Source organism: Dunckerocampus dactyliophorus, chromosome 15 (genome assembly GCF_027744805.1).
Source record: "Dunckerocampus dactyliophorus isolate RoL2022-P2 chromosome 15, RoL_Ddac_1.1, whole genome shotgun sequence".
Taxonomy (NCBI): Eukaryota; Metazoa; Chordata; class Actinopteri; order Syngnathiformes; family Syngnathidae; genus Dunckerocampus; species Dunckerocampus dactyliophorus.
The window spans coordinates 14,390,826-14,410,673 of NC_072833.1; the positions used below are offsets into that span (position 1 = coordinate 14,390,826).

At 45.0% G+C, this 19,848-nt stretch overlaps 2 protein-coding genes across 6 annotated transcripts in view; one reads left to right on the forward strand and one right to left on the reverse strand.

Moving 5' to 3' along the window:
- cct7 (chaperonin containing TCP1, subunit 7 (eta)) lies at positions 1 to 3,444 on the forward strand. The gene is made up of 12 exons (XM_054800925.1): positions 1 to 77; positions 671 to 754; positions 820 to 889; positions 952 to 1,058; positions 1,138 to 1,316; positions 1,392 to 1,563; positions 1,647 to 1,811; positions 1,891 to 2,079; positions 2,142 to 2,239; positions 2,322 to 2,454; positions 2,552 to 2,758; positions 2,836 to 3,444. Exons 1-12 carry the CDS (start codon positions 72 to 74, stop codon positions 3,064 to 3,066), a joined length of 1,641 nt encoding a protein of 546 aa, XP_054656900.1. The 5' UTR covers positions 1 to 71; the 3' UTR covers positions 3,067 to 3,444.
- The window catches only part of hspa12b (heat shock protein 12B), a 25,419-nt gene continuing 7,417 nt past the window's right edge, over positions 1,847 to 19,848 (reverse strand). Inside the window, exons 2-17 of one of the 5 annotated variants that reach the window (XM_054800921.1) lie at positions 18,829 to 19,222; positions 18,528 to 18,689; positions 18,274 to 18,453; positions 17,748 to 17,805; positions 17,463 to 17,548; positions 13,128 to 13,252; positions 12,866 to 13,052; positions 11,615 to 11,719; positions 11,415 to 11,531; positions 10,618 to 10,795; positions 7,575 to 7,661; positions 7,012 to 7,116; positions 6,141 to 6,399; positions 5,966 to 6,069; positions 5,266 to 5,456; positions 1,847 to 5,100 (exon numbers count right to left, since the gene is read on the reverse strand). In XM_054800921.1, coding sequence (XP_054656896.1) covers positions 4,633 to 5,100; positions 5,266 to 5,456; positions 5,966 to 6,069; positions 6,141 to 6,399; positions 7,012 to 7,116; positions 7,575 to 7,661; positions 10,618 to 10,795; positions 11,415 to 11,531; positions 11,615 to 11,719; positions 12,866 to 13,052; positions 13,128 to 13,252; positions 17,463 to 17,548; positions 17,748 to 17,787 — 2,052 coding nt within the window. In that variant the 5' untranslated portion in view covers positions 17,788 to 17,805; positions 18,274 to 18,453; positions 18,528 to 18,689; positions 18,829 to 19,222 and the 3' untranslated portion in view covers positions 1,847 to 4,632. Of the gene's footprint in view, positions 5,101 to 5,265; positions 5,457 to 5,965; positions 6,070 to 6,140; positions 6,400 to 7,011; positions 7,117 to 7,574; positions 7,662 to 10,617; positions 10,796 to 11,414; positions 11,532 to 11,614; positions 11,720 to 12,865; positions 13,053 to 13,127; positions 13,253 to 14,993; positions 16,454 to 17,462; positions 17,549 to 17,747; positions 17,806 to 18,273; positions 18,454 to 18,527; positions 18,690 to 18,828; positions 19,223 to 19,848 lie in introns of those variants that run through there. The other 4 variants (XM_054800922.1, XM_054800923.1, XM_054800924.1 and 1 more) reach the window with 4 other exon arrangements.

The window sequence follows — 19,848 nt, forward strand, 5'->3', positions numbered from 1 at the left end:
AACGCAGCATTCCGCCGCAAAGCATTGTGGGGTCGAATGCCGGTCCGACGCTTCTCGAAGGAACTGCAAAGATGATGGTGAGTGGGTTTCCTCTCGCGTCTCCACTCAAAAGCACAATCCGTGGTCATCAGTGTGTTTTTTGTGTTGGATCGCACTCAAAGTAGCCTGCGATGAAATGCCACTCTGTTGTCCGTGCTGGGGTGCAGTTATTTGGGGAGATTTGCGCATTAAAAACACGCAAGACTCTGTTAGCATCCACAGGCTAACAACTGCCAATGGGCGTTTGCTATGCTACCTAGCATATTAGCCACTGATGATAGTGACGGTGTGATTTAAACGACCAAAGTTAAATACGAGCCACAGTGCACTTCGTAAATATGCCCTGTTACTAGATTGTATGTTCTTTTTTGTGTGGTAATTTTGTGAACATTTAAGAGCGGTAAATTTAGCCTCTTTGTGTTGATGGAAGCAGCAGCACAATGACAGAGCTAAATGAGCTGCTGCTAAAAACACATACTGTAATCGGCGAATTGAATGTGTCTTCGAATTCAACAGTACTTTATATATTTGCTACTTGTGTTGACTTTGATTTTAACCTTGCCTCTTTTGCAATGGCCATGCCCCAGAAAGGTGTAACTGTCCTCTCCGTCACTCTCCTGTGTGTCCACAGCCCACACCTGTTATCCTGCTGAAAGAAGGGACAGACACGTCCCAGGGAATCCCTCAGCTAATCAGCAACATCAATGCCTGCCAGGTAGGAAAACAATCTACTTGTGTGTGCAAGTAAGTATGGATGAAATGATCTTGTGTATTCGTCAGGTCATCTCTGAGGCAGTCAGGACGACCCTTGGACCCAGAGGGATGGACAAACTGATGGTGGACAACAGAGGTGAGAGAAAATTGTTTAGGGGTTTTCAGGAACCTTATGAAAGGGAGCTAACTATTTTGTAGGGAAGGCCACCATCTCTAACGATGGCGCCACCATCCTGAAGCTGCTGGATGTGGTTCACCCTGCAGCCAAGACCCTGGTGGATATCGCTCGGTCACAGGACGCTGAGGTATTTATTGGTGTTGAAGCTAAGTGGTTGTCTCCCACATGGATTAACACTCCCATCATTCTTTCATACACAACTTCAGGTTGGAGACGGCACCACCTCAGTCACTCTTCTAGCTGCAGAGTTCCTGAAACAGTTGAAACCGTACGTGGAGGAGGGTCTCCACCCTCAGACAATCATCCGAGCGTTCCGCACAGCCACCGGCCTAGCTGTCAACAAGATCAAGGAGATCGCCGTACCTGTGAAAAAAGACGACAAGCAGTGAGTGTTCACGTCCCCTCCGTCTCTTTCCAAAGTCTTTTTGTCGGCCGCTGATCCTCCACCTTGTCTGCTCAGAGAGCAGAGGCAGCTTTTGGAAAAGTGTGCGGCCACTGCGCTCAACTCCAAGCTGATTGCCGGTCAAAAGGAATTCTTCTCCAAGATGGTGGTGGACGCTGTCATGTCTCTTGACGAGCTACTGTCCCTCAAGATGATTGGCATCAAGAAAGTCCAGGGAGGAGGCCTGGAGGTGCCCCTCTCTCTTCCTCCCACAAAGCAAAGCTTGCCTTTCTCAATTTTGCTTTAATCTCGCCCTATTTTTGGTTCCCTCAGGATTCCCAATTGATTTCTGGAGTTGCCTTCAAGAAGACTTTCTCCTATGCAGGCTTTGAGATGCAGCCCAAGCGTTATGAAAATCCAAAGATTGCCTTGCTTAACGTAGAGCTGGAGCTGAAGGCCGAGAAGGACAACGCTGAGGTTCGAGTAAAATCTGTAGAGGTATGAAGACCCCAGCACAGAATGTTCACTTTTCTTCTCGTGCCCTGCCTAAAGTAGTAATCATCCTCCCCGTCTTCAGGACTACCAAGCTATTGTAGACGCAGAGTGGAACATTCTTTACGACAAGCTGGAGAAGATCTACCAGTCAGGAGCCAAGGTGGTTCTGTCCAAACTGCCCATTGGGGACGTGGCCACTCAGTACTTTGCTGACAGAGACTTGTTCTGTGCTGGAAGGGTCCAGGAGGAAGACCTGAAGAGGACCATGATGGTGAGGCAAAATTGATATAAAGAACAACGTAAAGCAGCTCATTTGTGTAATGTGATCTCCAGGCCTGCGGGGGCTCCATTCAGACATCAGTAGGTAATATGACAGACGACGTCCTGGGCCAGTGTGAGCTCTTTGAGGAGGTGCAGGTGGGAGGAGAAAGGTGAAGCAAGACAAACCCACACACACACTAAACAGCTTCCTGCAGCAGCAGATGACAACTTAGGTGTTTTTGTTTTTTGTAGGTATAACTTCTTCAAGGGATGTCCCAAGGCCAAGACGTGCACCATCATCCTGAGGGGCGGCGCAGAACAGTTCACAGAGGAGACGGAGCGATCGCTGCATGACGCCATCATGATTGTGCGCAGAGCCATCAAGGTGAGAACATGAATGAATGAGATCATGAAAGTTGGCTTCTGCTATGAGGACGGCTATTTGTTGCTCTGTGACGCTGAGTGTCCAACTTTTGTTCCAGAATGACTCTGTTGTCGCAGGAGGCGGCGCCGTGGAGATGGAGCTGTCCAAGTACCTGAGGGATTATTCTAGAACCATTCCAGGCAAGCAGCAGCTTTTGATAGGTGCATACGCTAAGGCCCTGGAGGTCATCCCCAGACAGCTGTGTGACAACGCCGGCTTCGACGCCACCAACATCCTCAACAAGCTGCGCGCTAAACACGCTCAGGTAGGAATCGTTTCCACAAAAGGGCACCATGTGGGCCTCCAAATGCATTCCGGATTTGAGGCTTGGTTCTTCTGCAGGGCGGAATGTGGTATGGCGTGGACATCAACAACGAGGACATCGCAGACAACTTTACTGCCTGCGTGTGGGAGCCGTCGATTGTTCGTATCAACGCTCTGACTGCAGCCTCAGAGGCGGCGTGCCTCATCCTGTCAGTCGACGAGACCATCAAGAACCCACGCAGCAGTGTGGACGGACCGCCAGGCGGTGCTGGACGGGGCAGAGGCCGCGGGAGACCCCATGCGCACTAACACCCAGTTAATATCAAGCTTTGAAGTCTCAATATTAGAGATGTGAGCATTTGGATTATCATTGCCCAAGTTTGTAGTTACCCACTCATAGCAAACAGGTGTCATCAAAAGCAGCCCATTTTTATACATTTCATGTATTAATTATTTTTCCATCTGAGTTTTGGCGTAATGGTGTGTGACTAACAACATTATCATGTTATCACAATCCTTTCCACCTCTGGCCCAGTTCTTCTCCTGCAAGGCTGGAGCTGCTCTAAGTTCTCATCTTTGTGACAATGATGGAAAGAGATGCACTGAAATGTGAAGTGCTTACACATTCGTTAACTGCTTGCATATTTATTGGACCATTCTTAATAAATGCACAGATTCAGACGGCGACTTAACCGCAGCGTGTTATTTTTACATCTGGACAAGAATCACCCACATAGCAGCCCCACTCAAGGAAACCTGAAAAGGTCTTGGTTAAAAAAATATATACTATTATGGAAAATAAAACAGTGTGGGGTGTCAAGAGCTTTGATTTGGGCTATACCAGTACTTAAACATGACATAGCACATTACTGAGAGATGCCTATCAGGATATCAAGATGCATTGAATGCGTTTTTGTAGTTTCTTTCTGCCACTTAGTGGCGCACTGGCAAGACTGATTGGTAGTAGCCTACAGTAACGATGTACTGTACAGTGTTCCCTCCATCGCGGTTCACCTTTCGGGGCGCTCGCTGTTTAGTGAGTTTTTTTTGTGCAATTTTTGTTTTTTTTTTTTTTTTACAGCATATGAACGTGCATTGTGTTCTACGTCCTGATTAGCTAAGGGAGAACCCGCCCATTGTCTTCTGCGTCCTTATTGGCTAAGGGAGTGGCCGTGTTTTCTGTTGTCTGATCGCTAGCAAACCGCTTGCAGAGACTCAGAACTCTGTATGTTTGCACGTTTTCTCCTCGTCAAAACCCACAATGTCGACGAAACGTTCCGCACCCAACAGGCAGAAGAAGATGCTAACCACCACAAAGTTGGGACTTGTGGACATGCTGAAGGAAGGTAGATGTTACACGGCCTTAGGGCGCCATTGCGGAACACTGTCAGTGAATCTTCAGTTGGAGGAGAACGAGGATGCAGCAACATGTTTTAACAAGGATACAAAAACGCTTCAGCAAGCAGCCCCAGGACGAAGAGGCACGGTCAGAGGAGTGAAATATGCTTCTCTTAATAATTTCTTGTGTCCAATTTCGTAGGTTGATATTAAAATGTGAGAAAATGTGAATGGCTGTTTGAGAAAAGTGTATAAAGTGTATGGTGAGGGGGTTTACAGCCTTAAAACATATAATTGTAAAAAAATTAAGTTGGCTACTTTGCAAATTTCACTTCTTGCCGGCTATTTTGGGAACCTATCCCCCTGTGATAAATGAGGGTACACTGCATACTTAGATTAAAACATGGACTCGTTTGACTCTAGGTAGTATTCTGGAGTAATAGTCTTCAAACGTCCATTATTGGATTCTAATCGGAAGTTCAAAACAACACTGTCACTTTTTGCAAAAATCCTCCTGTCAGCTGGTGTTGTGATACTTCAGTTAGACAGGAAGTCAACGGAAGCCTTAACGGAGCGTTTGGACATGACATCCACGGCTGTAACCTTGATCTCTGTATCTCCAAACTGCATGGTGACCCTGATCTCCCTCCTTGCCGGGCCTCCTGCTCCCCCTAATGCTGCTGCTGGTGGTGACGGCTCAGGCAGGTCCAAAGTGATCATCCCGCATTTCCTGACCCCCGGGTCAGAGATGTATGTCACATCATCCGTGGTGCTGCAGTAGATGTTGATGATGATCTTCCTTTGGCCGCGGCGAGCCGGCGTGTATCTCCTTCTCACCACCTCGCCCAGAGCCACCGACTGGTCCACGGACACAAAGCGGTCCAAGATGTCTGTGCACCACTTGCGCTCATCCTTGATGAGGAGCTTGTCCCGTGGGTGGCGTCCCTCCACAAAGCGGTTCAAGACACCCACACCATATGTCAGCGGGCATCGACGCACTCGCACCTGCAATGGACAACATGGCAAAAATGTCGACGATCATAGTGTATTCCACAAGAACAATTACATTGGGGTTCTTTTATTGAAGTATTGCAACGTTTCTCCTTCAGTGGTTTTAAGATTATTTCTATGTTGGACAGAAAGTTCTTTCATATGCTCCTGCGCCCTCACCACGGTGGGGTCCAGCCCAAACAGCACCGCTCCCTTCAGGATGGTCAGACCAACGTCATGTGGGATGATGATGCGGCACGTGCGGCCCAGTGCTTTTTGGACAGCTCTCTGCAGCATGGGCGACTCTGCAAAACCGCCCACCAGGAAGAGGAAACGCACGCCTCGTACCTCCGGCTTGGACATCAGCTCGTCTAGAAGGCAAAAAAGACGCAAATGTGATGATTTACTGTCAGTGACATCTGCTTTTAGGGCCGCACGGTGGCCTATTGGTTCACATCACAGCCTGGTTGGTTGTCTATATGTGCCCTGTGATTGGCTGGCAACCAGTCCAGGGTGTACACCGCCTCTCGCTCCAAGTCAGCTGGGATAAGATCCAGCTCTCCTGTGACCCTACCGGCATTAAAAATGGATGGATGGATATCTGCTTTGATCACGTGGAACTTCTTGTCCAAGTTTTGAAACGTCAACCTGGTTTCTATGGTGGGTAAGAATGGTTCCAGATCTGATCCAGATTAAAGCCAATCTGGAAAATCACATTTAACACGTTCTGCTAATACTTTAATACTAACCGCTAATACTTTCTGCTAATATATCTGTTATGCCAGATTGCAGTACATTTTGTTCCCTTGGATCCAGATCCTATGTATTCTCTGTGCCCCTTGACAGGACAGAAAAGTACAGGAATGGGACATAACCTCACCAATGTGTCGGACAATATTAGAGATGGTGGGATGGAAGAGCTCGTTCATGGCCTCTTGGGTGAGTCGCAGCATCCCCTGGGATGACCACTTGACAATGTTCATGCTAGAACACACAGTTGGAGTAGTTGTAGATGGCCATTCATGCTCTGCCCCATGACACACAGACACACTGACTTGCTCTTCCTCAGGGCAGCCTCCACGCTCTGGCCCCTGTGTCTCTTGTAGTAGTCGATGAAAGAGAAGGGCAGGGAGATGTTGAGGGCGTTGGCCCTGCCCGGCGCTGCCGTCCGCTTCCTGGCCTCAAATGCAATGTTGAGGTCCACCCAGGCGGCTGGCCGCTTATCTTTGAAGCTCTGGATGAAATCTTCACCAAAGATCTGGCAGAGCATGGCCTCAAAGGCCAGGTCCACGCCAACAGCACCATATGGACCACCTGAGGGAAGGATAAACATTTAGGTAAAGCTGCCTGAGAGGACCTGGAGCTTGGGGGCAGGCAGATACAAATATTGATAGTATCAAAACCAAGGGTAGTACAGTATCAGTATTGGATCGATACGAGCGTAGTGAGATCAATATTTTCAGTTCTGTTTATTTTCACAAATATTTTTTTGTTGTGTTGTTCATATTGTTACATTGTTGATATTGTTATAAATATATTTATATATTGTAATATCATAAGTTCTTGGACACAGCAGGGCAAACACCCAAAGGATTTGAATGAGAGCCAATAATAGTTTTTGCTTTTGTTGACTTATTTTGCACTAGTGACTTTATTCTGTTCTAGAAATTGGATGGAATAAAAGGGAATGATTGTATTATTTTGTTGATATTGTTACACTGTCTTATATTATATTAAATATTATTAAATTTCTCGCAAAGGAGTTTGTTGATAAAAAATATCTTTTGTTGCCTAAACTCATGTTTTATTCTGTTTATAATCATGATCCAATAGAGGGCCCTTAATTCGCTATCGCCTCATTGCCAAACTCTGCAGTATTGCCCACCTCACTGGAGGGGCCCCCTAAAACGTTTGAACAAACACTACCTGAGGCCTTGTAGAGCTCTTTAAGAGTTCCCAGAGGCTGATCGATTTGATGGACTGTCAGATCGACTGTTCCTCCTCCGCAGTCTGCTACGATGTACTTGTCACCTGCCAAACAAAAGCATGAAAGTACACTTTGCCAACCGTTAACAACAACAGAATTCACTGTGCAAGCGCCTCCAGGCATTGCAGATTACTGACATTGTTTATGATAATAGCAGCGATAAGGGTCTGGTTTGGGTTCGGGTAACCTGAGTGCAGCAGAAAAGGAAAGCATTGTGTGTGTGTGTGTGTGTGTGTGTGTGTGTGCAGACAGGAAAATGCATCAGGACGGTCGGCAGGGGCACGTGGCTTTGATTGTTGCCATGACTCAACAGGCGTTTAAATGCAGCAAAGTGAGCCACTTGCTCTGATGAGTCCCTAGTTACCATTTTACTAAGCAATTTTGTTACTCCGAGAGCAGCACTCGTGCAGCAATGAGAGGATATGAATGGTGTCTCAAACTGCCCAGTCAGTGTTAAAGGTGAAGGTAAAGCACACGGAGGGGAGGACAATCCAAACCTTACCCGTCTGCAGCTCGGACCACAGCTCTCCGGTTCCACTCTCCACCATGAAGGTCCTGCTGTGTCTGGATCGCCTCAACTGCTCCCTCACTGCCACACACAAAATGGATGTGACTCGTTAAGGCATTTCCTCATCATGACAGAAAAGAACACTAATGCATATCTTTCAACTGCTCCTTTTTAGTTACATGAGAGGTGCAAAATGACAGGAAAATTATGTCAGTGTCAAAATATAAGAGCTTGAGGCCAGTGCACAACACGCAGCGTGCACGAGTGCTGAGATGTCATGGCTTCCAGATGATAAATAGTCCATGAAGCGACAGGAAGAAGCCTGATTACAAAATAAATATCCATTTGGTCCCTTGATGAATTGTGATGTGAACTTATGGCTGTGTGCGAGTGTGTGTGTGTGTGTGTGTGTGTGTGCGTGTCCTGTCAGGTTTGTCTAAGTTCCTCAGGCCAGCAGAGTTAAATTAATAAAGACTAACACTGGGATGCGTGTGTGACTTTTCCGTGCTGTACTCTATCTAGCTGAATACGCACATTGCAAATGATGCTGAACAACAACAACAAAAATCACCGCAATCGTACCCGTCTTGATACATGCACAAGTGTGCGAGGCTGGAATGAAAGGCAAGTCTGGAAACCATTTACATAAAAAAACAGTGTATGTGTACAAATTACTCCCTAGTGCTATCTTTTGAGTGTGTGTGTGTGTGCGCAGTGTGTTAGTAATATAGAGAGTGAGAGTGAAGGCTTGAAATACAAATGGAGGACAAGCCAGGAGGGGGTGAGATCATAGTATGGCTGCACCTTGTTCCAATTACAATATCCTGTGTTTAGTGTACGGCTTGGTGTGTGTGTTTGAATGTTCCTTGGGTGACTTGTAAGTGGAGCTGTGCAGACGTGGGGGTTGTGGGGGTAGGTAAAATATTCTTTTGCTGAATAATGCCTTTGCCTCCTTTTCTCTGTTTGAAATCACCCTCGCCCGGTCCATGTTTCCAACTTTGTCCTGCTCTCTGCTGCACCTCTGTCACATACATAGTCGTCTAAAGTTCAAAGTAATTTTGTTTATTCATTCTTATTCAAAATGTGACACCCTAAACATCCCCCAGTCTGGTTTTAGACATGGACACAGTACTGTGTCAGCAACCATAAAGGTTGTGAATGACATAGCACGAGCTTTGGATATTACAAACTTGATTGTGCTGCCCTTGTAATTTGATCTTTCTAAAGCTTTTGACAAAGTTGATCATGCTGTACTTCTAGCGCATCTGTACAAAATTGGCTTCGATAACAAATCCTGTAAATGGATTGAGAATAATTTATCAGGCAGAACTCAAGCTGTGGTGGTTCATGGTTTCCCATTGAACTATCTGAATGTTTGTAAAGGGGTGCCACAAGGGTCTGTTTTAGGACCACTATAGTTTTCCTTATACACTAGGTCCCCAACTAACGAACACAATTGGTTCCAGACGACCGTTCGCAAGTTGATTTGTTCGTAAGTCCAACAAAAGGTAATATTACCAATGATATAGGTACTACATGTACGTGTATACATATACAGCATATGCGTACAGTATGTAAATATGAGTTTGGATGTAGTAGTAATATTAAACGAGGATAATTAATGAAAAAAAACAACAATAATAAAAATGATATAATAATACGTAATGATAAATGTTATTTACCTTTGAAGAGGAGTGGTCGAGCATACGTCGTTGTGGTGCAGTTGGAGGAGGAGTTATTTAAAAAAAAAGGACAAATCGTCGTTGTCGTTAGACTCTTCTAAAAGAGGTAGTGTTCTGTGGGTGGTGTAGAATTAAGCAGGCCTATTAACTCTTCATAAACTTTAATCACACGCTCTGTCCGGGTTGCATCATACAGCTACAACTTAGCTTTCCATTTCTCCTTTACACGCTCTCCCCACCTTCTTCCTCTACCTGTTGGTCCCATTAGCAGTGTCACAGTGCCCTCTACTGGTCAAGCATGTAGCAGTATAAATATTGAGTTACTACAAGGCAAAATACATGAAAGTATAGACCAGTCAGCTTGCGTTCGTATCTCCGAATGTTCGCAAGTCGGATGTTCGCAAGTTGGGGACCTAGTGTACATCGATAATTTCAATGTTGGCATCAGAAACAGTTTAATTCACCTGTATGTGGATGGCACAGCCATCTACTCTATTTCCCTCTCTCTGCAAAATCTTCAGTCTGATTTCTATATAATCCAAAGCACTCTTGCTAAATTTAAATTGGTGTTAAAACCAGACACATCAAAATACAGGATATGATCTTCACAAAAAACATCCCGGTTATTCAAATAGTAAGATGGAACTCATTTGGAAAGGGCTTTTTGTTAAGTAAGTAGTAAGTAAGTAGGAGTTTCAAATGAGTGCATTAATTCCGCTAAAACTAGTCATATTTACTGCATTATTATTTTTATTGTGTTAATCAAATTTTTAATGTCTAACTTTACAGTTTCAGTATGCAAGTTGCCTTTTTATAAAAAAAAAAAAAAAAATTGTATGCATTAGGCTTCTTGTGCTTGAGTTGTTGCAGGTGGAAAACAATGGTCAGTGGACATTGATTGGCTGTGATTGTGTTTGGGTGACACAATGTAGCTGGGAGGGCAAGGTGTGAGCGGTGAGTAGCGCAGAGGAGATGTGAAAATTAAGGAACATGTGAAGGTTGTGGGTCCAATGCATACTACATTTTCTTTTCAAAAAATGCCCCGACGGCACCAATGATAACGGTACATTGATATGACGTATGTTCCAAGTGGAAAGCGATGAACTGCAGGCCCATAAACATAGTGGAAGACAAGGGGGTTAACAGAGGTGTTGCAAACTGCATCCAATGACCCATCATATAAGCCACCGTGCAGGACAACAGTGGTGACTAACACCATGACACTACCACCACCATGTTTGACAGTATGCAAGACAGACAGTTATCTTACTACTGTACTCACTTGTGTTGGCAGCTATTTGGATTGTCATGGCTGTGAACCTACTCATTTTCAGAGGTCACACTTGTCACACTACCTTGTCTGAAGCCGGAGTCAAACGGCCGTGATCCATTGACGTCCACCCCATTTGCGATTGGTTGCAGGCTGAGGTCTATCACCTGATGCAGGCGCAGCTTGCGACAGTATATGGAGGCGGCCTCTGGTTCGAGAGCGATGAGGAGCTGCTCGGGACAGTCAGGGGACACCAGACCAGCCTGGGAATACCGAATGGATGAAAATTAGAGTGTAGACCTACATATAATGAGGTAGGTCAGCAAGGGGGCATTTCTGGAAGAACCAAACACACTGAAGGACAGCTGTGCAACATAAACATGAATGAGGAATGATAAACAAAGTGTGAAAGGTGCAACAAGAGGTGGAGAACCTGACATGAGGGATAAGAGAGACCAGAGGAAGAATGGATGCTATTGGAAGTCAAGTGGAGGAGTGGATACTGTATATACTGCAATATAGGGCGGGGTCCCCTCACAACTTCCTGTGTTTGTGTGCCGCTCTCGCTCATTGTTCACTTCTGATGACATCATGACCAGCAGGAAGTGCACACACACACACACACACACATCAGCTCAGTCTGTGCTTCCATGTGAGTGTGTGTGCAGTAAGGTATTTACAGCGGAGCACGAGTGCTACTTGTAAGATGTCGTGTGATTAACTGCAAGCAGGAACACACACAAGAGGTCTAACGTTTGGTACCGGGAGATGTTCCTAATATTTTGCTGTGAAATAAAACACTCAGTAAATACAAAGTAAGCATTATAATCTTTGATAAAGCTCTTTAGATTCACACTTAGTTGCAGTAACGTGTGCTCCTACCAGGTATGCAGCCTCTCTCATAAACTGCTTGGCAGGCTGTCTCCACACGGCGGGCACAGTGATCACCCATCGGATCTCCTCCCCCTCCATCACGCACGAGGACTGCTCCTTCACCTCCTACAACAACAGCATACAAACAAAAAAGTGCAGTTGGTTGCCAGCAAAGCTCAATTTAAATTGAATATTCTGTGAGTGAGCACCTTCAGGGCATGCTCCCTGAAGAAGCGCAGGACATGAGCGAACACCTCGATGGCTCGGACCCTCCGACCGTTGACGGCCTCCAGCTCTGTTTCTACAGTGAGATCCTGCAGGAAACACAGGCCTTCATATCATTATACCTGTGTAAAAAGCTGTGAGTCGTGGTGGAACCGTGCATGGATTCGTCATTGGACTTTTCGGTACTGGAGTTCCCACACAGTGCAGCAACAAAAAGTGGAACTGCCCAGTGATGCATCTTCTCCATAACACAAACACAGTACAGTCCATCCGTTGGCTAGCCATGGAGAAGCCAGAGGTTGAAAACCCTCTTCTTGGTTAAAGTCTCTCGTTTGGGAACACTTCCAGGTGACATGCGTAAACCACAAAAATGAGGGGGATAAGACAAAAGCAGTGTGCTGCCATTGTGCATTAGAGATGGGGAATGGGCAGCAAGCTGGAACTATAAATGCTGCACTTCAGCCAATAAGGAACTTTCATTTACTAAAAACGCTATCATAATCCAAACTGTTGCACTTATGTGCATTAACTATTAGAATATATATCATTTAGTTTTTATTATTTTTAGAAAAGCTAAGCGGTTTTATGTTTCATTACTGTACCCAACATTAGGGTGACCGTATTTTGATTACCAAAAACCAGGACACTTGGCCCGGCAATGAGATACTCAAATGTTACTCAAAGTTTACTCAAAGATTCCTAATACTGTAATTTCAAGACATTTAAAGTATGCCTTCTCTGCATGGAGAGAAAATTGTTATATTATAAAATAGTATATAAGCAAATAAACAAATTCAGATTACTCGATGTGTTTTATTATGCCTAAAATAGCATTTCTTGGATCATTTTCAATGGTGCAAAAATAACTTTTATCTCTGGAATGAATAATTTTCGCTTCTGTATTAGAAAAATTGGCCTGTAAGAAAATAGCAGCTCTCTTTTCAAGTGTTACTGGACAAAGAAATCACCAAAAAAAATCAGAAAAAACATTACACAGCAGAGTGCCCTAATGCCGGTCAGTTCAATGAAAACCAGGCACTTTGCGTCAACTTTCTAAAAAAAACAAAACAGGACGGCCAGGATAGGACATGAAAACAGGACATGTCCTGGGAAAACAGGACATTTGGTCATCCTACTCAACATGAACCAATCTAAGGTATGTACCCAACTGTGATTCTGGGGTACCATTATCCTGCTGCTACCTTTTAAATGAGGATTTTTTAAAGCAAGCTTACACAAGTACTGTGGATCTTCATCTTGAATTTATCAAAGTACAGCCAATGCCATGCCTCATCTGGATCCAGGTCATGGTAAAAGTCTCGCGCCGCAAACCCAAAACTGTGGAAGCGCAAATCGGGAGTCAGCAGCAGGCACGTGGGGCTCTTCTGATTGGCTACACCGGGGTCCCCGCCCTCCCATCGCCTGCACACAACAGGGAAAAAAACAACAACCATTAGTGATAGAAAGCAGTGGAATAGAAGTAAGGAGGGCTCTTACTTCATCATGCGGATGATTTCCGAGTCCTGTGTGAAGCTGAAAGCATAGCCGCTCGAGGTTGTCCCGAAGTCTATCGCCACTACGACCAGGAAGGGACATGTCATCCTGGGTCTGACCTCCACCCTCTGGAGAAGCAAACAAAACCTGAAATAACTGCTGATGTCTTTCTTTTGGCAATTACAGCTGATGTTGAATGCTTATATGAACAATTGTTACTAGTGAGCGGTATTGTGCATAGACTACTCCACGCATTCACATTTTATTACGTTACAAAGACACTTTTCTTTAGCTCTTAAGCAACTAACACAAGGGTGTCCAAACAACAAAATTAAAGGATACAACAAACAATGTGTTCCATTCGCCCCCAATTTTTTTTTGTCCACTTCAGAAACTCGCATATAACATCTTTGATCATCCAGACCAAATGTGTCAAACTCAAGGGCCCCGGGCCAAATGTGGCTTGCCATGTCATTTTATGTGTTTGGAAAACAGCATTAAGTTGGCCCGTTTTGTGGGCCTAATCAAACAAAAGGGATGCCCCGATTCGATATTGATATTGGTCAAATATCAGCAAAAAAACAATATAGGATTATATCGGCCTGCATCTCAAATCTCCGATACAAGGAGTCGATTACAGACTCTGCCCCAACACGTCTCGTCTATCCAGCAGTGACTGGATAGAGCCCATGTGATCACACCAACAGTGTTTGCTAGCGTTCTCACAAAGTAGCAAGGAGCAAGTAATGCCAGCCATGTGGCAGTAAAAAGACTTTTTGGCTGAGTGCAAAACTTGTCGTGCACAAGTTTCGCATGGTGGCACAGAACTGGGTCATTTTAATCCGACGAACCTCAATGCACATATGAAGCGGCATCACATCGGGACGGCAAAAAGTCATTAGCTACAGCAGAGAAGAAGGAGCCCCTGTCGATGGCGGGTTTAAACGCTTCATTGAGCACCATGAACCTCGCTATATTATGCCAAGCTGCCACTACATTATGGATAAAACTATACCCCACATGCATAAAGTAAATGATTGAGTTTTTCTCTTCACTGCTGTTGCAGACTATTGCTCTCTACTTGTGCGATATCACTTGATCAAGCCTTTTCTAACATTCCACAACAAAACAAGTAATAAAAATGTGCATGATTCGTGCTTTGACAACATTCCACACTTGATAAAACACACAATAAATAAAAGTACGTATGATTCATGTTTATATTGGATCGGCCTGTATTCAAGGCTTCAATATCGGTATCGTATCGGATCTACGAAAGCTGTATTTGGACAGCCCTATCAAACAACGTGCTTATGATGATCTGTGCAGTAAAGTAATTCTGTCAGTTATAACTATTCCTGCAGCATAACTTTCCAAAAGTTAACACAAAAAAAGCACAAATTGCATACTGTACCGCACCCGTGTATTAACCGCACCCCCATTTTCAGGCTCACGGCGGGGAAAAAAAAAAAAAGTTTAGTTCATAAATGCTTGCCAATTCGTTCATCTCAAATCAACACGCGTGAAGGTACTAAGCAATTTGAAAAAGAAGAAGAAAGGAGAAATCTGCCGTCCATCAATTCATCTGCAATGGAATTCATGGAAGAAAAGTTTATTACCGACACAACCTGCCAACCTGTGTATAATATATACACACCAAAGTAACACTCAAACATAACGCTCATGCCAAACTTCGGCATCTAGATCTTTAATATTATGGCTAAGCACAGATTAATAATAATAATAAATCAAAATGAAGAAATTTGCAATTTTCAGAGATGTTTTGATATCTTATCTTTCACTGCTTCTCTTTTTCTCTAGAAGAAAGAAGTCTTCCTCATCAGATGAATCTTCTCATACTGCGCGTACCTCGTCGTCTGAGCCGGAGTCCTGCTCGACTTCTTGCTCCTCCCAGATGATATCATCTGCTATTCCATCGAGGCTGTTGGAGATGCAGCACTTCAAGAATGCACGTTGAATCTGATCAGAGGAGATGCTGTTCCAAGCCTCCAGCACCCATCGGCAGACCGTCGGTAGATCAGCTTTCTGTTGTCGACCAGACTTCGTAAACGTCTTCTTCCCCTCCTGCATCCAAGCTGACCACCGCTGGCGGAGCGCATCCTTGAAGTGTTTGTTGACACTGACATCAAGGGGCTGTAGTAATGAAGTCATACCACCCGGAATGACGACTAGATCCACGTTCTTGGCGGCAAGAAGGGCTTTGGTCTGCTCCGTCTTGTGGCAACGGAAAGTGTCTAGCACAAGCATGCTGCGTCGGTTGGTGATGCCGCCGACCCTTTTTGCCCAGACATTCTTGATCCAGTCCTTGGTGATATCTTCGTCAAAACAGCCTTTCTCCTGGGCCCTCACGATGACTCCCGTTGGAAACTTCTCTTTCGGCAGGGTCTTTCGTTTGAAAACCACGTAGGGAGGGAGCTTGCCGCCGTCAGCTGTGCATGAAAGCATCACCGTGAAGCGATCTTTCTCGTGCCCCGTGCTGATGACGCTGACCGACCTCTCTGCCTTCCTGGCGATTGTGGTGCCCCTTGGAAGATCGAACGTGAGCGGCATTTGATCTGCGTTGCCGATACGGCTCAGAGGGTAGTCATGCAGCTGCCGTTGTTTGATGATGTATCGCTGGAACTTGGTAATCTTGTTATCGAAATCGTCGGGAAGTCGATGGGAGATGTGGGTTCGCCGCCGCATTGACATGTTGTGACGGGCCATGAACCGAAAAGCCCACATCTTAGACCCAATGAAATCAGGGATCCCGTCAGCCTCTGCAATGCACCTTGCCTTGATGCATAGCTCTACAGTTGTTAGTGCGTGACCCTCGCTACGTTTTTCACGAACCCAGGCGATGACTTTCTCCTCCAACGACGGCCACTTAGCAGCTCTGCCCCTCATCGCCTTCTTCGATCTAGGCATGGCCGTCAACTTGCCGATGTCCGCTCTCCAACGCCGGATGATTGACTCGTCCACACCGTGCTGCCGTCCTGCTGCCCGGTTCCCAAAGTCTTCTGCATACCGGCAGACGGAGAGTTTGAATGCTGCTGTGAAAGATCGCCGGGGCATTTTAGCTTTAGCTGCTTTAGCTTTAGCCTTGACTTAACTGTAGCTAATGTTTGTTTAGCGGTGACGCGAGCGGCGTTCTGCGCATGCGCATCAGTTATCCATGTATTGTATACAGATTCTCACTCAAAGTACGAACTATAGTTTAACTTTACATGACTAAAAAAGACACCACTTTAAAACTATTATACCCTGTCTGTACAAAATAACACCTTAAAGAGGCATAACACAAAAAGAAATGTAACTACAACAAAGCATGGTGGGAAATGCGTAATGCGCCCATTCTACAGCTTCAAACTCTTGCGGGTTACACATCTTGCGGCTTTTTTAAACATATAATGTTGTAGCTTTTGGCCGGACGTTAAGAGAATGACGAAGAGGTGGTCGACCCACAATCACTTTATTGAAACCAACAACCACGCCAAAACAACCTTAATCATATCTGCAGCCGTCTCCCCCTCCCATTTCCTGGCTCATCCAATCAACAGTCATGACACATTCACAACATCGGCAACTATTGGAAAGAAGACAATTCAAGCAGGAATGAACGAACATGAACACAGATATTTTAAAAAATGCACATTTCCCCCACTCCGATTAAAAAAAAACTCCATCCACATGATTGAAGTTTAAAAAAAAATGCAAAAAATGTATGTCCGCATAAATGCGCATTTTATCCGAGCCTGATAACACAAACACACCCGCGTGACTGCATGCGCAGGGAGCCTGAATAAAGGGTATGTAGGCTTCTTAATTATCTATTTGTCAGTGCTAATGTGACATTAGAAAAGTGAGGCCTGTGTCGGCCTTTCAAAGCCATGATCAGCATCAGCTGGCCAATGGATGCCAGTGTTGGCTCACATTTCCCCCCTCTCCTTCTGCAACCAAATGGCTGTTCGTGCTTTGATTGATTAATGACGAGCTTTTATTCACCAATAGGGAGGTGGTGCTTCATTGCCTGTCTACTTTCGTTCTGAAAGGGGCTGCCTTCCTGTGCTGAAAGCACTAACAAATGATAACGTCACAATGACAAAATCATGGTGAACATCCGTGATCATTAATCTGGTTTTACTTTGGACACCCCTGGATTAACACATGAATCCTTTTAAACAAGATGCGCTATGTCAGGCTTCACTCTAACGCGTTATTACAAACCACTAACAACACTGTGGGGTGGATGTGGCTTTAAATTGCCTGTTCAATAGTGCTATAAGTAGCAGAGGAAAGGGTGTGTAGGAATGTTAGTGTGTGTGTGTGCGTGTCTACCGGCGAGGGTGACGGTGTGAGGGGCATGATGCTGCAGTCATTCCTCAGTGTGGCTGGAGAAGACGGCACTGATAAGCTGCCACCTACTGATCAGAGAGGTAATGCCGAGAAGGAGAAACTAATGTGCAACAATCCGGAGTTCCAGAGCAAAACATAGAAAAATACCACACTAGAACATAAATTGGAAAGGGGGGCGGGGCTTCAACGGCCACTGACATGCAAATAAAAGTATAAATTGAGCAGGTTACCATAGTGATAACACAGCCATGCATAAATGAGTCTTACTTGACACTGGAGGGCCGCTGTGGTCCAGCGCATCAGCCATCTTTACAGGAGCCAGGGTCTATGGAAAAATGGGAAAAGAATCCTGGTCTGTGTCAAAAAAGTTCTCCAGAGTCTTAGAAAAGTTGTTAAAATATTCTTATGGAGTTGGTGTCATGTTACAGTAAATAAAGTGTGACTTGTTTACGTAGGCTGTTTGTTATCAGACAAACAGAAATGTTATTGTGTGAGTGTGTGCATGTGTGTGTGTGTGCGTGTGTTTGTGTGTGTAGTCAGAAGTTAATGGCATCAACTTCTATTCCATTCTGTTCCATGACATTACATGCAGCCTATGCTAAACATTCTCCTTTAACAATGAGAATATTATGTCAGGTTTACTTTGAGGGACACTTTATTAATGCTTGCAACCAGGATGACTTTTGGATGATACACCTGCACTCATTTTGCATCTACTTCTATCCAAGAGCTCTCAGCTTTGCAATACATGTCAGTTTGTGGGTGAAAGTGTTTGTTCGGAATCCCAACTCACCCTTTGGAGTGCTGCTGCAACACGAATCTTTGTCCCCCTTCTTCTCCTCTCCTCCTGGCTGGATGGAGGAACTCGAAAATGGCAAACTGTGAATTGCTCCAATGTTGATCAAAACTCTTCCTCCTCCTACAAAAAGGTCCGGTTTGCATTGAGCCTCAAACTGGAAGCCTCGCTACACTGCTGGAAGGGAAAAGTGGCAAAGTTAACAAGAGAGGGAGGACTCTGACAGCACATGGGAGGGGGGAGTTACCTACATTGTGTGTGTGATGGAGACCTAGTTGGGGGCGGGGGTCTACCTTTCTGACCTCCCACTTGGCATTACTTGCCCTTCCTCTGTTTAATCAGATCTTCCTCTCTTCTGCTCTTTTCATCTTCTCCATAACGGCGCCTCTCACGTCCCCATTTATGTGACTTATCTATTTATTCAAGGAACATGCAACACAGTTATGTCATTTACCCAAGTTGTGCTTTCGGGGCTCTGCGCTGCGTTATACAGGCACGCACACACACACACAGTAATTGAATTTTGAAATCAGTGTGTCTGGAAGCCATTACCTGGCATGTATCCCCTCATTGCTCCAAATCCAAGAGGCCCCTGCCATCACATTGCTTTTCTTCTTACATTTAGTTGTTTTCCCTGCATCTTCAATGGGCCATTATTCTCACATGTGCTTTTCTTCTGAGTCCTTGCACACATGCCTTTGAAAACATTCGGGGGGTGTCATTATTCCAAATTTTGGGGAGCCTGCAGCTGTGTGTGTTGTAGCTGCGACACCAAACTATAAAACAGATGGCGAATGACTCAAGGTCTGCGTCTCTCCTTCGAGGTCGATGGAGGAAGCCAAACATGGGAAGTGATGGGAGTCAGGTGACAGGAAGGAACCCTCGCGCTGCAATCCTCTCATGAATTCCAACATTATCTTTGGGACCCTGGAAGTCCTCAAGCAAACTGAGGCACACCCATAACACACACACGCACACACACACACACACACATGCAATGTGATATTACTTTATACTAAGCCACATCTGCATGCAACTAAATACTGCACCTGTTCCAGCAATAAATCAACTTAAGGTCTTGAAAAACATTTATTTTGATATAGATGTGAAAGGCTGCTGCAGTTCAATGTCGACGTGTGAGTTTAAAGTGTACACTTGCCATCAAGGAGGTCAGTTTTCAAACTGTGGCTCAAGTGGTGCAACGCCTTACATTTGCTTCAATTCACGCTCTTAGTGCGTTCACACAAAGAAGTACGGCAAAGTACCCGGATGTTACACTCAACACGGCCACCGATGGAGCCTTAAAGGTGCTGTCTGCCTTGGTTAAGTACTGCATGGGTGGATGGTAACTTTCGAATGTGCAATAAGCATTATTAACCCGCCATCTTCCTGCTCTGCGTTTGAAAGCCACGCCCCACGTAACACACACGCACCCGCATTAGTTATGTTTGCTGTCAACCAATGATAGCTATCTGGCAAAGTTTAGCTTCTAAAGATAGCTATCACTGAATGTGTAGACTACTAATAACTACTAGGGCTGTCACAAGATTACAATGTGACATGATGTCTTGT

What these genes read in the sequence shown, in the direction of transcription:
- cct7 (XM_054800925.1), top strand. An exon ending in ACTGATGGTGGACAACAGAG is followed by an intron (nt 890 to 951) that starts GTGAGAGAAAAT and finishes ACTATTTTGTAG; the next exon opens with GGAAGGCCACCATCTCTAAC. An exon ending in TCCAGGGAGGAGGCCTGGAG is followed by an intron (nt 1,564 to 1,646) that starts GTGCCCCTCTCT and finishes TGGTTCCCTCAG; the next exon opens with GATTCCCAATTGATTTCTGG.